Here is a 15,288-nt window from a genome sequence, read left to right as displayed (position 1 = left end):
GTTTCCAGATGATAACTCAAGAACACTTGGGCCTAGGATCATGAAATTTGATAGGGTGGTGGGTCATGACCAGCAGATGACTGCTATTAATTTTGACGATAGTGGGTCAAGGTCACCGTGACCCAGAACAGTTAAATGGTTTCCGGATGATAACTCAAGAACGTTTGGGTCTAGGGTCATGAAAGTTGATAAGTTGATCTGTATTTTAGCGATGTTTTATTGCTATTTTAGTTTTATACATGTTACAAATTGCTAGTTTCTTTAATCATGTTTGATCATTGTCTTTAGTAAGACTTGGGTTTTTAATGTCATTATTAAAATAAGATAGATCGGTATCAATTTCTTGTTAAATCTTATTTTCAGTAATTTATTTCTCAAATATTTATCAAAGGTTTGAATATTGGATTCACATAGTAAAAAGTATTATTGAATGCATTGATTTTGATTACCTCCCTTTATGTTGCTGAGCAGTATTGAAGGCAGTAATCTTCTAACCATGTAATTATGCCTAATGTCTGCTTGGGGAGTTTGCATATCTAGCATTTTTATGCCCCCGAAGGGAGGCATATAGTTTTTGAAGCGTCTGTCGGTCTGTCAGTCTGTCGGTCTGTTGGTCTGTCCGCAATTTTCGTGTCCGGTCCATATCTTTGTCATCGATGGATGAATTTTCAAATAACTTGGCATGAATGTGTACCACAGTAAGACGACGTGCAGTGCGCAAGACCCAGGTCCGTAGCTCAAAGGTCAAGGTCACACTTAGACGTTGAAGGATAGTGCATTGATGGGCGTGTCCGGTCCATATCTTTGTCATCGATGGATGGATTTTCAAATAACTTGGCATGAATGTGTACCACAGTAAGACGACGTGCAGTGTGCAAGACCCAGGTCCGTAGCTCAAAGGTCAAGGTCACACTTAGACGTTAAAGGATAGTGCATTGATGGGCGTGTCCAGTCCATATCTTTGTCATCGATGGATGGATTTTCAAATAACTTGGCATGAATGTGTACCACAGTAAGACGACGTGCAGTGCGCAAGACCCAGGTCCGTAGCTCAAAGGTCAAGGTCACACTTAGACGTTAAAGATCATTTTTCATGATAGTGCATTGATGGGCATGTCCCGTCCATATCTTTGTCATTCATGCATGGATTTTAAAATTATTGGGCATGAATATGTACCACAGTAAGACGCCGTGTCGCGCGCAAGACCCAGGTCCGTAGGTCAAAGGTCCTAAACTCTAACATTGGCCATAACTATTCATTCAAAGTGCCATCGGGGGCATGTGTCATCCTACGGAGACAGCTCTTGTTTTTTTTACAATTCTATATCACTATTCTACAGTTTTTATTAGAGTACTGAACATTTACAGTTGTTTTATATCTTATTTGTATAACATTTCGTATTTCAATAATACCACGTCTGGTTGGAGTGAGTACTTCGACTTACGATATATTGATATAACAATATAAATTTCATGGTCCTTTGATCTCTTGAATATCATAACAAGTGGAGTTTACTGTATCATTAATCTTTTGAAAAAGTACATGTATCCATTTTATTAAGAAGCAGTTTTATCTTTGTTCTGTAGAACAAGAGTTGTACAGATGTATGTGGATCAGAGGATGGCATGCGAGGCAGAATGTTTATAGGAATTGGACTAGTCTTCTTTCAACAGGTATGTTAACATATTACAGTAAGAAGTATGGTGTGGTTTGATAATGTTGATAAGAATGAACTTGGCCTTCATTTAACACATTTGTTCATTAATAATTGAGCAAAGGATTGTACCGAAGACAAAGTGTTTATACACCAAAAAATAAAGTTTAGAGGGTATGTAGAAATCATAGATGGTGGGTCTGTTGATTGGTCAATGGTCAATGTACAAACTTCTCCCCCAGTTTTAAAGGGATTACAACAAAACTTCATACAAGTGATCACCATGAAGTGTAATTGTGTGTGGCCTTTGTTTTCCTTTGGTGGATGAAGGTAGAGGGCACTTTGGCACCCATAACCCTTCAAGTTCGTGGTGTGAACTACCTCTTAAGTTTGAAATTATTCTGACGAAACTTCATTCCAAGTGATCACCATAAAGTATAATAGTGTGTGACATTTTTTTAGGGTGTTGGGGTGGACAGAGATGGAGAGCACTTGGGCACTCATACCCACTCAAGTTTATGTAGCAAACTACTTCCACAGTTTAAAAAATATTGTTATTATATCTGAACTTTGTCTATAAAAAAAGTAATTAACACTTTGTACAGGAATTCATATAGAAATGTCTGAAAGTTCGCTATTTCATACCAGTGAGATAGCTTGATGCTTTTGACTCCTATCAATGCTACTGACATCTATGTATATTATGAAATATTGATAAAATTTACAAAAAGCTATACTGACTAAAAATTATATGAAACTTGAGCATAAGTTTGAAAGCTAGGAAATAGTTGCCATGTGCCGTTATCAGAAATTGTAAGAATTCTGAAAGACTATTTTGTGGATTTATTGTGTTTAAATGAGTTTTCATTTTCTTGAATTCTGTTTGTTTTGTTTTGTGTAGTTCACAGGACAGCCCAATGTGTTATACTATGCACCAACTATATTTGAAGAGATTGGTTTCCATTCAAATTCAGCAGCTACCCTGGCAACCGTCGGTCTGGGAATTGTAAAGGTAATATAACTGTTGCAATGTGTACATTTTTCATGATCATACATAACTATATAAGATTTTCAGTTCTTGTGCTGGTAGATACAGTTGAAACTTGGTACCTCAAATTCAAAGGGATAGAGCGTTTTACTTCAAGATAACTGAAATTCGACTCAAAATGATATTTTGCGCGTGTTTTCAGGAGGGGACTTGAAATTGTCTTTGAGATAGCAGGAATTTTGAGATAAGCGAGTTCGAGATATCGAGTTTCAGCTGCACTTAAATTGCTGTTATCTGGTGCTTTCTAAGAAACAAGCTGGACCATGAGAAAACCAACATAGTGCATTTGCGACCAGCATGGATCCAGACCAGCCTGCACCTCCGCACAGTCTGATCAGGATCCATGCTGTTTGCTAATGATTTCTCTAATTGCAATAGGTTTTGACAGTGAACAGCATGGATTCTGACCAGACTGCACGGATGCGCAGGCTGGTCTGGATCCATGCTGGTCGCAAATGCACTATGTTGGTTTTCTCATGGCACGGCTCAAATCATAAAAGACCTTGTTACGGAATATATGAATCAAAGTTTAATACAGATGAAAAAGTCAGAAGTTCTAGAGATTTAGAGTTGTAAATTAGTGGAAGAGAATAGTTCTAGCACACAAATAACTTTAAACAACTTGACATTGTCTGTTTTCAGGTGGTAATGACTATTATTGCTTTGATCTGTGTAGACAAATTTGGAAGACGAAAATTGCTATATGTGGGCGCTACGGTAATGGGAATCAGTATATTCACTCTTGGGATTGTGTGCCATTTTGAAAGTGCTTCACTTCCAAACAAAGCTTGTGTTGATCATAGCCACTGTCAGAGTGCAACAGAACATACGCATGCATTTGCAACCAAAATTCCAGATCTGTCGAATTCAGAACATAAAGACATTATATCCACAACTTTAAAAGCTATTTCCAAAAGAGATTCAGAAAATAATGCATCAGGCAATGATGTTTCATCACTTTACAATGAATCAACTAATGTGCCTTTATTAGACCAAAATACTCAAAAGAATCACAGTGATAATGGATTTGATAATCTGGGAATAAATAATCATTCCGCCAGTAATATCACAAAGGGAGACAATTCAAACCATAGTTCGCTGTTTCAAAGAATAGCTGGTTTTGCTGCCTTAATGTGCTATGTTGCTGCATATGGATTTAGTTTTGGGCCAGGTTAGTGTTTGTTGGACTAGATTATTTTTACAGAGGCATTAACTGTATTGTAGAATATTGTAATTACATAGTCATACTGATTATACTTGTAAAATCATGTAAATCCCAGCTTTGTCAATAGGCCCATATTTAGGCTGTATATAAAAAGAAAAACTGGTGCTGGGTTAGATTTCTGAGTCAGAGGTTGTGGGTCTGATGCCAGTGAGAAGGGAATATGACTGCTGTCTCCACAATCCCTTACCACTTGGCACAAATAAGGTTGGAAATCCAGGAAGCATTCAATTTGAGAAAACTTTCTCTACAATAAATATGGCACAAGAAACTGAAACCAATTGTATTTAAGGTGCAACCTTTTTCTTGTAAGAAAGTTGTGTGTTACTTGTTGAGAACTCATATCCTGATCTGAATTCCAACATGGTTTGGTTTGATGACCACCTTTATACAGTAGTTATATACTATAGTTATACTCTGAGTATTATATTTAATATGGTCCTGCTTACATTTAAAATTCTGTTGAATTGTTGAGACCAAAATGTAATGAAACATAAATGAAGTGAGAAAGTTAACCAGAGCAGTGGTTCTATACATTGTCAGACCCTGTCCGCCACTGCCTGCCCCTGTCAGTCCCTGCCTGGCACTGCCATATCCTACCTGCCCATGTCTAAGCATGCCTGCTGATGCCTGTCACTGCCAGACCTTGTCCCCCCACCCCCCTCTCGACCTGCCACTGCCAGTCCATGCCTGCCACTGCTTGCCCCTGTCCACCCCTGCCTGCTGATGCCTGCCACTATGTGCTTACCACAGTCTTCGCCCTAATTTTTTTTCAGCACTTGTCCTTTCGGGCAATTTAGTTAAGAAAACCACTTGCCCGAAATCATTTTGTTTATAAATATGATGTATTTTGGTTTATCCTTAATTCAACATTCAGTTATTTAAATGGTAGTCAACTAACCTACCCACACTATTGATGGGCAGGCTACGCCAACATAAGTGGATAACCATGTTGCAATATTCAAGTAACTAGCCGACAAAAATTATGGGAGAAAGCTGTACAAAAAAGGTAAAACCTATACCAGTATCTAGTTATATGCCAGGTGTGGGGTTCAAATTTACACTACCCTTCTAAAACTTACTTTTTTAATCCAGGGCCTTTAAAATATAGTGTAGTTGTTCAAATATAACTGCAATAATGGATCAGCCTGGTTAGGCGCCGCCGCCCCCCCCCCCCCCCAAAAAAAAAAATTGTTATGTTTCTGGTGGCATGGCCAAAAAAGTTGAATCATTATTATCAAGTAAATATCACAGTCCGGGGCGACGTGTCCAAAAAATATGGACACAATAATTATCAACCCACCCGTGTTTAAAGCGAAAAAAAATACATTAACAATTATCGGTAATTATTCTGTTGATAAACAAATAATTGGCCTTGTTTTCATCATCAATTAAAACCCCCTCAAAGAGCTAAAAGAAGTGTGTCGGTATCATGGCATTTGAAGTGGAGATCAAAGCGGTATAGTTGCCCGAGATTGTCATGGCATCACGTCATGTTTTCGCGCCATTTCACTGTCTGATCGTACGGCCTCGGTTCTTTAAATTGCTGAGAAGAAATCAATAAAAAAGTATCTTCTTTAATTTTTTTTAAAAGCGAATGTGCAATATCCCGTATAAACTGACAGGTAAATGTGTCAAACGATAATAGTAGATATCTACACTCTGCGACCTATTTGCCCTCAAGGAATTTACGTTTAATATTGTTTGAAAAGAATATCTGACATAGTGTGGAGTCAAAAAAGACATGTACAAAGATTCATTTACTTATTAAACTTATTAAAAACTACAGCGACATCAGACTGCTTTATTTTAAAACAATTTTTTATTTACGTTCACGAGGTCACGTAACCTATTCTGCCGCACTTGCAGAAATCTTGTTTGCCAAAAAACGTTTTACTCGATGTATTTAAATTTTTTCATTATTAAAGATTTTTTAATTCTGTTTTTTGTACTTTCTTGTCAAAAGTCTGAATTTTATGACCATAGTATGTATTATTTATTTACTTTTAGAAATAAATAAATAAATAAGATCGCGCTGTTTGAAATTTTACAAATAATTGTATGAAACTTCGATCGTTTTTATAGAATTTTGCCTACATTTCTGTCGATATCTTATTAAATTGTTATAGAATTCAAACTGTATTACTTCTCAAGCGGTGTTGAAAATCTGAAGCGATTATATTAAACAAGAGGACCATGATGGTCCTGAATCGCTCACCTATCTCCACATGACCCAGTGTTCAACTGAGTATGACATCGTTATTTCTATGATTTGACATAGTGACCTAGTTTTTGAGCACATGTGACCTAGATATCATCAAGATAAAAAATTCTGACCAATTTTCATGAAGATCCATTGAAAAATATGGCCTCTAGAGAGGTCACAAGGTTTTTCTATTATTTGACCTAATGACCTAGTTTTTGAAGGCACGTGACCCACTTTTAAACTTGACCTAGATATCATCAAGGTGAACCTTCTCACCAATTTTCATGAAGATCTCGTGAAAAATATGGCCTCTAGAGAGGTCACAAGGTTTTTCTATTTTTCGACCTACTGACCTAGTTTTTGACTGCACATGACCCAGTTACGAACCTGACCTAGATGTCATCAAGCTGAACAATCTCACCAATTTTCATGAAGATCCATTGAGAAATATGGCCTCTAGACAGGTCACAGGGTTTTTAGCTCACCTGTCACAAAGTGACAAGGTGAGCTTTTGTGATCGCGCGGTGTCCGTCGTCCGTCGTCCGTCCGTAAACTTTTGCTTGTGACCACTCTAGAGGTCACATTTTTCATGGGATCTTTATGAAAGTTGGTCAGAATGTTCATCTTGATGATATCTAGGTCAAGTTCGAAACTGGGTCACGTGCCGTCAAAATCTAGGTCAGTAGGTCTAAAAATAGAAAAACCTTGTGACCTCTCTAGAGGCCATATATTTCACAAGATCTTCATGAAAATTGGTCAGAATGTTCACCTTGATGATATCTAGGTCAAGTTCGAAACTGGGTCACGTGGGGTCAAAAACTAGGTCAGTAGGTCTAAAAATAGAAAAACCTTGTGACCTCTCTAGAGGCCATATTTCTCAATGGATCTTCATGAAAATAGGTCAGAATGTTCATCTTGATGATATCTAGGTCAAGTTCGAAACTGGGTCACGTGGGGTTAAAAACTAGGTCAGTAGATCTAAAAATAGAAAAACCTTGTGACCTCTCTAGAGGCCATATTTTTCATGAGATCTTCATGAATATTGGTCAGAATGTTTACCTTGATGATAACTAGGTCAAGTTCGAAACTGGGTCACGTAGGGTCAAAAACTAGGTCATTAGGTCTAAAAATAGAAAAACCTTGTGACCTCTCTAGAGGCCATATTTCTCAATGGATCTTCATGAAAATTGGTCAGAATGTTCATCTTGATGATATCTAGGTCAAGTTCGAAACTGGGTCACGTGGGGTTAAAAACTAGGTCAGTAGGTCTAAAAATAGAAAAACCTTGTGACCTCTCTAGAGGCCATATTTTTCATGACATCTTCATGAATATTGGTCAGAATGTTCACCTTGATGATATCTAGGTCAAGTTCGAAACTGGGTCATGTGGGGTCAAAATCTAGGTCAGTAGATCTAAAAATAGAAAAACCTTGTGACCTCTCTAGAGGCCATATTTCTCAATGGATCTTCATGAAAATTGGTCAGAATGTTCACCTTGATGATATCTAGGTCAAGTTCGAAACTGGGTCACGTGCGGTCAAAAACTAGGTCAGTAGGTCTAAAAATAGGAAAACCTTGTGACCTCTCTAGAGGCGATATTTTTCAATGGATCTTCATGAAAATTGGCCAGAATGTTTACCTTGAAGATATCTAGGTCAAGTTCGAAACTGGGTCATGTGGGGTCAATAACTAGGTCAGTAGATCTAAAAATAGAAAAACCTTGTGACCTCTCTAGAGGCCATATTTTTCATGAGATCTTCATGAATATTGGTCAGAATGTTCATCTTGATGATATCTAAGTTAAATTCGAAACTGGGTCCTGTGGGGTCAAAAACTAGGTCAGTAGGTCTAAATATAGAAAAAACCTTGTGACCTCTCTAGAGGCCATATTTCTCAATGGATCTTCATGAAAATTGGTGAGAATGTTCAGCTTGATGATATCTAGGTCAGGTTCATAACTGGGTCATGTGCGTTCCAAAACTAGGTCAGTAGGTCGAAAAATAGAAAAACCTTGTGACCTCTCTAGAGGCCATATTTTTCACGAGATCTTCATGAAAATTGGTGAGAATGTTCACCTTGATGATATCTAGGTCAAGTTTAAAAGTGGGTCACGTGCCTTCAAAAACTAGGTCATTAGGTCAAATAATAGAAAAACCTTGTGACCTCTCTAGAGGCCATATTTCTCAATGGATCTTCATGAAAATTGGTCAGAATTTTTTATCTTGATGATATCAAGTCACATGTGCTCAAAAACTAGGTCACTATGTCAAATAATAGAAATAACGACGTCATACTCAGTTGCACACTGGGTCATGTGGGGATAGGTGAGCGATTCAGGACCATCATGGTCCTCTTGTTTCTATTTTTAGACCTACTGACCTAGTTTTTGACCCCACATGACCCAGTTTCAAATCTGACTTAGATATCATCAAGATGAACATTCTGACCAATATTCATGAAGATCTCATGAAAAATATGGCCTCTAGCGAGGTCACAAGGTTTTTCTATTTTTAGATCTACTGACCTAGTTTTTAACCCCACGTGACCCAGTTTCGAACTTGACCTAGATATCTTCAAGGTAAACATTCTGACCAATTTTCATGAAGATCCATCGAAAAATATCGCCTCTAGAGAGGTCACAAGGTTTTCCTATTTTTAGACCTACTGACCTAGTTTTTGACCGCACATGACCCAGTTTCGAACTTTATCTAGATATCATCAAGGTGAACATTCTGACCAATTTTCATGAAGATCCATTGAGAAATATGGCCACTAGAGAGGTCACAAGGTTTTTCTATTTTTAGATTTATTGACCTAGTTTTTGACCCCACATGACCCAGTTTCGAACTTGACCTAGATATCATCAAGGTGAACATTCTGACCAATATTCATGAAGATCTCATGAAAAATATGGCCTCTAGAGAGGTCACAAGGTTTTTCTATTTTTAGATCTACTGACCTAGTTTTTAACCCCACGTGATCCAGTTTCGAACTTGACCTAGATATCATCAAGATGAACATTCTGACCAATTTTCATGAAGATGCATTGAGAAATATGGCCTCTAGAGAGGTCACAAGGTTTTTCTATTTTTAGACCTAATGACCTAGTTTTTGACCCTACGTGACCCAGTTTCAAACTTGACCTAGATATCATCAAGATAAACATTCTGACCAATTTTCATGAAGATCTCATGAAAAATATGGCCTCTAGAGAGGTCACAAGGTTTTTCTATTTTTAGACCTACTGACCTAGTTTTTGACCCCCTGTGACCCACTTTTAAACTTGACCTAGATATCATTAAGGTGAACCTTCTCACCAATTTTCATGAAGATCTCTTGAAAAATATGGCCTCTAGAGAGGTCACAAGGTTTTTCTATTTTTCGACCTACTGACCTAGTTTTTGACTGCACATGACCCAGTTACGAACCTGACCTAGATATCATCAAGCTGAACAATCTCACCAATTTTCATGAAGATCCATTGAGAAGTATGGCCTCTAGAGAGGTCACAGGGTTTTTTCTATTTTTAGACATACTGACCTAGTTTTTGACCCCACATGACCCAGTTTCGAATCTGACTTAGATATCATCAAGATGAACATTCTGACCAATATTCATGAAGATCTCATGAAAAATATGGCCTCTAGCGAGGTCACAAGGTTTTTCTATTTTTAGATCTACTGACCTAGTTTTTAACCCCACGTGACCCAGTTTCGAACTTGACCTAGATATCTTCAAGGTAAACATTCTGACCAATTTTCATGAAGATCCATCGAAAAATATCGCCTCTAGAGAGGTCACAAGGTTTTCCTATTTTTAGACCTACTGACCTAGTTTTTGACCGCACATGACCCAGTTTCGAACTTGATCTAGATATCATCAAGGTGAACATTCTGACCAATTTTCATGAAGATCCATTGAGAAATATGGCCACTAGAGAGGTCACAAGGTTTTTCTATTTTTAGATCTACTGACCTAGTTTTTGACCCCACATGACCCAGTTTCAAACTTGACCTAGATATCATCAAGGTGAACATACTGACCAATATTCATGAAGATCTCATGAAAAATATGGCCTCTAGAGAGGTCACAAGGTTTTTCTATTTTTAGCTCACATGTCACAAAGTGACAATGTGAGCTTTTGTGATCACGCAGCGTCCGTCGTCCGTCGTCCGTGCGTGCGTGCGTCCGTGCGTGCGTCCGTGCGTGCGTAAACTTTTGCTTGTGACCACTCTAGAGGTCACATTTTTCATGGGATCTTTATGAAAGTTGGTCAGAATGTTTATCTTGATGATATCTAGGTCAAGTTCGAAACTGGGTCAACTGCGATCAAAAACTAGGTCAGTAGGTCAAATAATAAAAAAAACCTTGTGACCTCTCTAGAGGCCATATTTTTCATGGGATCTGTATGAAAGTTGGTCAGAATGTTCATCTTGATGATATCTAGGTCAAGTTCGAAACTGGGTCAACTGCGGACAAAAAGTAGGTCAGTAGGTCAAATAATAAAAAAACCTTGTGACCTCTCTAGAGGCCATATTTTTCATGGGATCTTCATGAAAATTATTCAGAATGTTCATCTTGATGATATCTAGGTCAAGTTCGAAACTGGGTCACGTGCTGTCAAAAACTAGGTCAGTAGGTCAAATAATAAAAAAACCTTGTGACCTCTCTAGAGGCCATATTTTTCATGGGATCTGTATGAAAGTTGGTCAGAATGTTCATCTTGATGATATCTAGGTCAAGTTCGAAACTGGGTCAACTGCGGTCAAAAACTAGGTCAGTAGGTCTAAAAATAGAAAAACCTTGTGACCTCTCTAGAGGCCATACTTGTGAATGGATCTTCATGAAAATTGGTCAGAATGTTCACCTTGATGATATCTAGGTCAAGTTCGAAACTTGTTCAACTGCGGTCAAAAACTAGGTCAGTAGGTCTAAAAATAGAAAAACCTTGTGACCTCTCTAGAGGCCATACTTTTCAACGGATCTTCATGAAAATAGTCAGAATGTTCACCTTGATGATATCTAGGTCTTGTTCGAAACTTGGTCACGTGTTTTTAATAACTAGGTCAGTAGGTCAAATAACTAAAAAGCCTTGTGACCTCTCTAGAGGCCATATTTTTCATGGGAACTATATGAAAATTGGTCTGAATGTTCATCTTGATGATATCTAGGTCAGGTTTGAAACTGGGTCAACTGCGGTCAAAAACTAGGTCAGTAGGTCTAAAAATAGAAAAACCTTGTGACCTCTCTAGAGGCCATACTTTTGAATGGATCTTCATGAAAATTGGTCAGAATGTTCACCTTGATGATATCTAGGTCAGTTTCGAAACTGGGTCACTTGCCTTCAGTAACTAGGTCAGTAGGTCAAATAATAAAAAATCTTGTGACCTCTCTAGAGGCCATATTTTTCAGTGGATCTTCATGAAAATTGGTTAGAATTTTTATCTTGATGATATCTAGATCAGATTCAACACTGGGTCACATGAGCTCAAAAACTAGGTCACAATATCAAATAATAGAAAAAAACGACATCATACTCTGTTTAAAACTGGGTCATGTGGGGACAGGTGAGCGATTCAGGACCATCATGGTCCTCTTGTTAGATCTACTGACCTAGTTTTTAACCCCACGTGACCCAGTTTCGAATCTGACCTAGATATCATCAAGATGAACATTCTGACCAATTTTCATGAAAATGCATTGAGAAATATGGCCTCTAGAGAGGTCACAAGGTTTTTCTATTTTTAGACCTAATGACCAAGTTTTTGACCCTACGTGACCCAGTTTCGAACTTGACCTAGATATCATCAAGATAAACATTCTGACCAATTTTCATGAAGATCTCATGAAAAATATGGCCTCTAGAGAGGTCACAAGGTTTTTCTATTTTTAGACCTACTGACCTAGTTTTTGACCCCCTGTGACCCAGTTTCAAACTTGACCTAGGTATCATCAAGGTGAACATTCTGACCAATTTTCATGAAGATCTTGTGAAATATATGGCCTCTAGAGAGGTCACAAGGTTTTTCTATTTTTCGACCTACTGACCTAGTTTTTGACTGCACATGACCCAGTTTCGAACTTGACCTAGATATCATCAAGATGAACATTCTGACCAACTTTCATAAAGATCCCATGAAAAATGTGACCTCTAGAGTGGTCACAAGCAAAAGTTTACGGACGCACGACGGACGACGGACACCGCGCGATCACAAAAGCTCACCTTGTCACTTTGTGACAGGTGAGCTAAAAATGAATGCACTACATGCGTTTTTTGTGTACGTGTCGATAAACAAAAGTAACGGCGATACGATAGGTCGCACGTGCTCGAGGAATGGAAAATTACTGGCATGACGTTTTGATATCTTTAAACTCCAGTCATAGGGATGTAATTTCTGAATTTTGTAAAGCAACTTTATATATTGCAAATGTGGTCATCAATTGATGCATAAATATACGAAAGCTAGTATTTAGGATGTTCATTTCAGATTCATGAAATTCTTTTTTGTAATTATTGTGAAAATTAAGGGTTTAAATTTCTGAAAAAGCACTTGTCCGTTCGGGCAACCACCTGAAAACTTTGGCTTGCCCGAAACAGGATCTACTTGTCCCGGACTTCGGGCAACCCAGTTACGACGAAGACTGTTACCATTGCCCACCTGCCTGTCAGTGCCTGAAATAATGTTTATATTGGAACCTTGTGTCTATTTCTGTCAAGTAAAGAGCTGGAATGCTGCCATGTGACCAAAGTTTTGCCAGTATGAGTTTAAAGGTGGTTAACCAGATTTTGGACAAGTAATGAATTTTTTAAAAATGGTCAGTTACACTTATATGCCCGAAGGGTGCGTATTATGTTATGACTCCGCAGAGCGCATGTTTTGGATGGCTCGCTTTGAGGTCAAGGTCACACTTAGGGGTCAAAGGTCATACCTTTGGGCGTATATTGCTACGCATTGTGGTGCTCTTTTTATGTCTCCTCACATATTGTTTTTGCCCTGTTCGTCCATCCGTCCGTCACACTTCATTTCTGATCAATAACTGGAGAACCAGTTGACCTAGAACCTTCAAACTTCATAGGGTGGTAGGGCTGCTGGAGTAGAGGACCCATATTGTTTTTGGGGTCACTCCATCAAAGTTCAAGGTCACAGGGGCCTGAACATTGAAAACCATTTCCAGTCAATAACTTGAGAACCACTTGACCAAGAATGTTGAAACTTCATAGGATGATTGGTCATGCAAAGTAGATAACCCCTATTGATTTTGGGGTCACTCTGTTAAAAGTCAAGGTCACAGGGGCCTGAACATGGAAAACCGTTTCCGGTCAGTAACTTGAGAACCACTTTACCCAGAATGTTGAAACTTCATAGGATGATTGGTCATGTAGAGTAGATGAACATTGGAAACCATTTCATATCAGTAACTTGAGAACCACTTGACCCAGAATGTTGAAACTTCATTGGGTGATTGGTCATGCAATGTAGATGACCCCTATTGATTTTGGGGTCACTCTGTTAAAGGTCAAGGTCACATGGGGCTGAATATAGAAAACTCTTTCCAATCAATACCTTGAGAACCACTTGACACAGAATGTTGAAACTAAATAGGATGATTGGACATGCAGACTGCAGAGTAGATGACCCCTATTGATTATTGAGGTCAAGGTCATAGTAGCCTGAACATGGAAAACCGTTTCCAATGAATGTTGTATCTTAGTGGGATGACTGGACATGCTAAATAGATGATCCCTATTGCAGCCAACCATCAGTGTCTCTTTGACTTTCGCTTCTGTCCCCTATTGACTTCTTGCCTATATGACTTTGCATTGGGGGAGACATGCGCTTTTCTACAAAAGCATCTTCTAGTTTGTAGTTGAAATACCCCAAAATTTATCAAATGCAAGTGTAAAACTATTTGTAAATTATATTGAAATGAAAGAAATTCCTGAGATTAAGTGGATGGGGATAGTAATTACAAAATTTTATTAGAAGGATAATTAAGCATGCAATTCGAAGAGGGATCTAACTCTTTTATGGCATTTTTTGTTCCTTAGACCTGTAACTGAACATGCAGAAAGTGAAAGATATAATGACGTTTTGTGTAAATATGTCTGACCACATTTATAAACCATAAAAAACAATTTGCTACACTTTCAACAATTGATGTAGAATATTGCTAAATCATATACCTTATGAAAGATAGATGATCAAGTTATAGAGAAACATGTTGACAGGCTGTTCCTGTATTCCAGTTACCTGGTTGGTCTTGAGTGAGATATTTCCTGCAGCAGTGAAGGGGCGTGCCATTGCCATAGCAACAGTGTTCAACTGGGGAACAAATCTCATTGTTACATTTACATTCCTTGATGTGATGAGTAAGTTTTAGAAACTAAACTTTTTTTTTTCTTGGCAAAATTGGGATTTTTTGTTGCCGATGGTAAATACATGTACCGGTAATTTCTTGCATAAGGAATGTTACCTTAAATGTATGTATATGAAACACACTGGTTGTTGAATGAAGACATTTCAATACAATAATTGATAATAATCACAAACATATCAGTATAAAAACCAGCTCAGGGCATATTTTGAAATGTTTTTGAATATAAGTAGGTATATTGTTCAAACATAGTGTGAAAACCAACATGAAACAAACTCAAGTTTATGTATATTATAAATTGACGTAGTTAATATAATGTGTAAATGTTCTTTCTTGCTTCTATAAGATGCCCTCGGTGTTACATGGACATTTACAGTGTTTGGAGTGATCTGTGCATTTAGTGTGATGTTTATTTACTCCTTTGTGCCAGAAACCAAAAACAGTACACTGGAACAAGTCTCTGCTGAAATGAAAACAAAGTAAGAATGTTTGAGAGTTTATTTTTCTGCCTAATCATTGTATATTCACCTTTTTTATGGACAGAAATTTTATCATATTTTTTTAAGTGAGTGCATTAGTTTTGTTAAAGTCCTTACATATTTTCACTGATCTTAGTATGTTGTAAAATGTGTTGTAATTTAATGATGTCAGAAGTTCCCTTTTCTCACTACCTGTACTGTTCTGTATATTTCTTGGAACTTATCAGTGCCATCATTTCCAAAATTATAGTCAACAATATAAAAAGATCACAAGGAATAGAAGTAAATAAAAACTTAATTAT

General features: G+C 37.7%; 1 protein-coding gene across 5 annotated transcripts in view; it reads left to right on the top strand.

Moving 5' to 3' along the window:
- The window catches only part of LOC123525521 (solute carrier family 2, facilitated glucose transporter member 10-like), a 73,129-nt gene that overhangs the window by 49,377 nt on the left and 8,464 nt on the right, over positions 1-15,288 (top strand). For all 5 annotated transcript variants that reach the window (XM_053537801.1, XM_045304627.2, XM_045304629.2 and 2 more), the window contains 5 exons: positions 1,588-1,674; positions 2,557-2,667; positions 3,346-3,874; positions 14,380-14,502; positions 14,854-14,986. In XM_053537801.1, coding sequence (XP_053393776.1) covers positions 1,588-1,674; positions 2,557-2,667; positions 3,346-3,874; positions 14,380-14,502; positions 14,854-14,986 — 983 coding nt within the window. The remainder of the gene's footprint in view (positions 1-1,587; positions 1,675-2,556; positions 2,668-3,345; positions 3,875-14,379; positions 14,503-14,853; positions 14,987-15,288) is intronic.

Source organism: Mercenaria mercenaria, chromosome 3 (assembly GCF_021730395.1).
Source record: "Mercenaria mercenaria strain notata chromosome 3, MADL_Memer_1, whole genome shotgun sequence".
In the NCBI taxonomy this organism is placed as follows: domain Eukaryota; kingdom Metazoa; phylum Mollusca; class Bivalvia; order Venerida; family Veneridae; genus Mercenaria; species Mercenaria mercenaria.
This window is presented reverse-complemented; position numbering and strand designations above follow the sequence as displayed.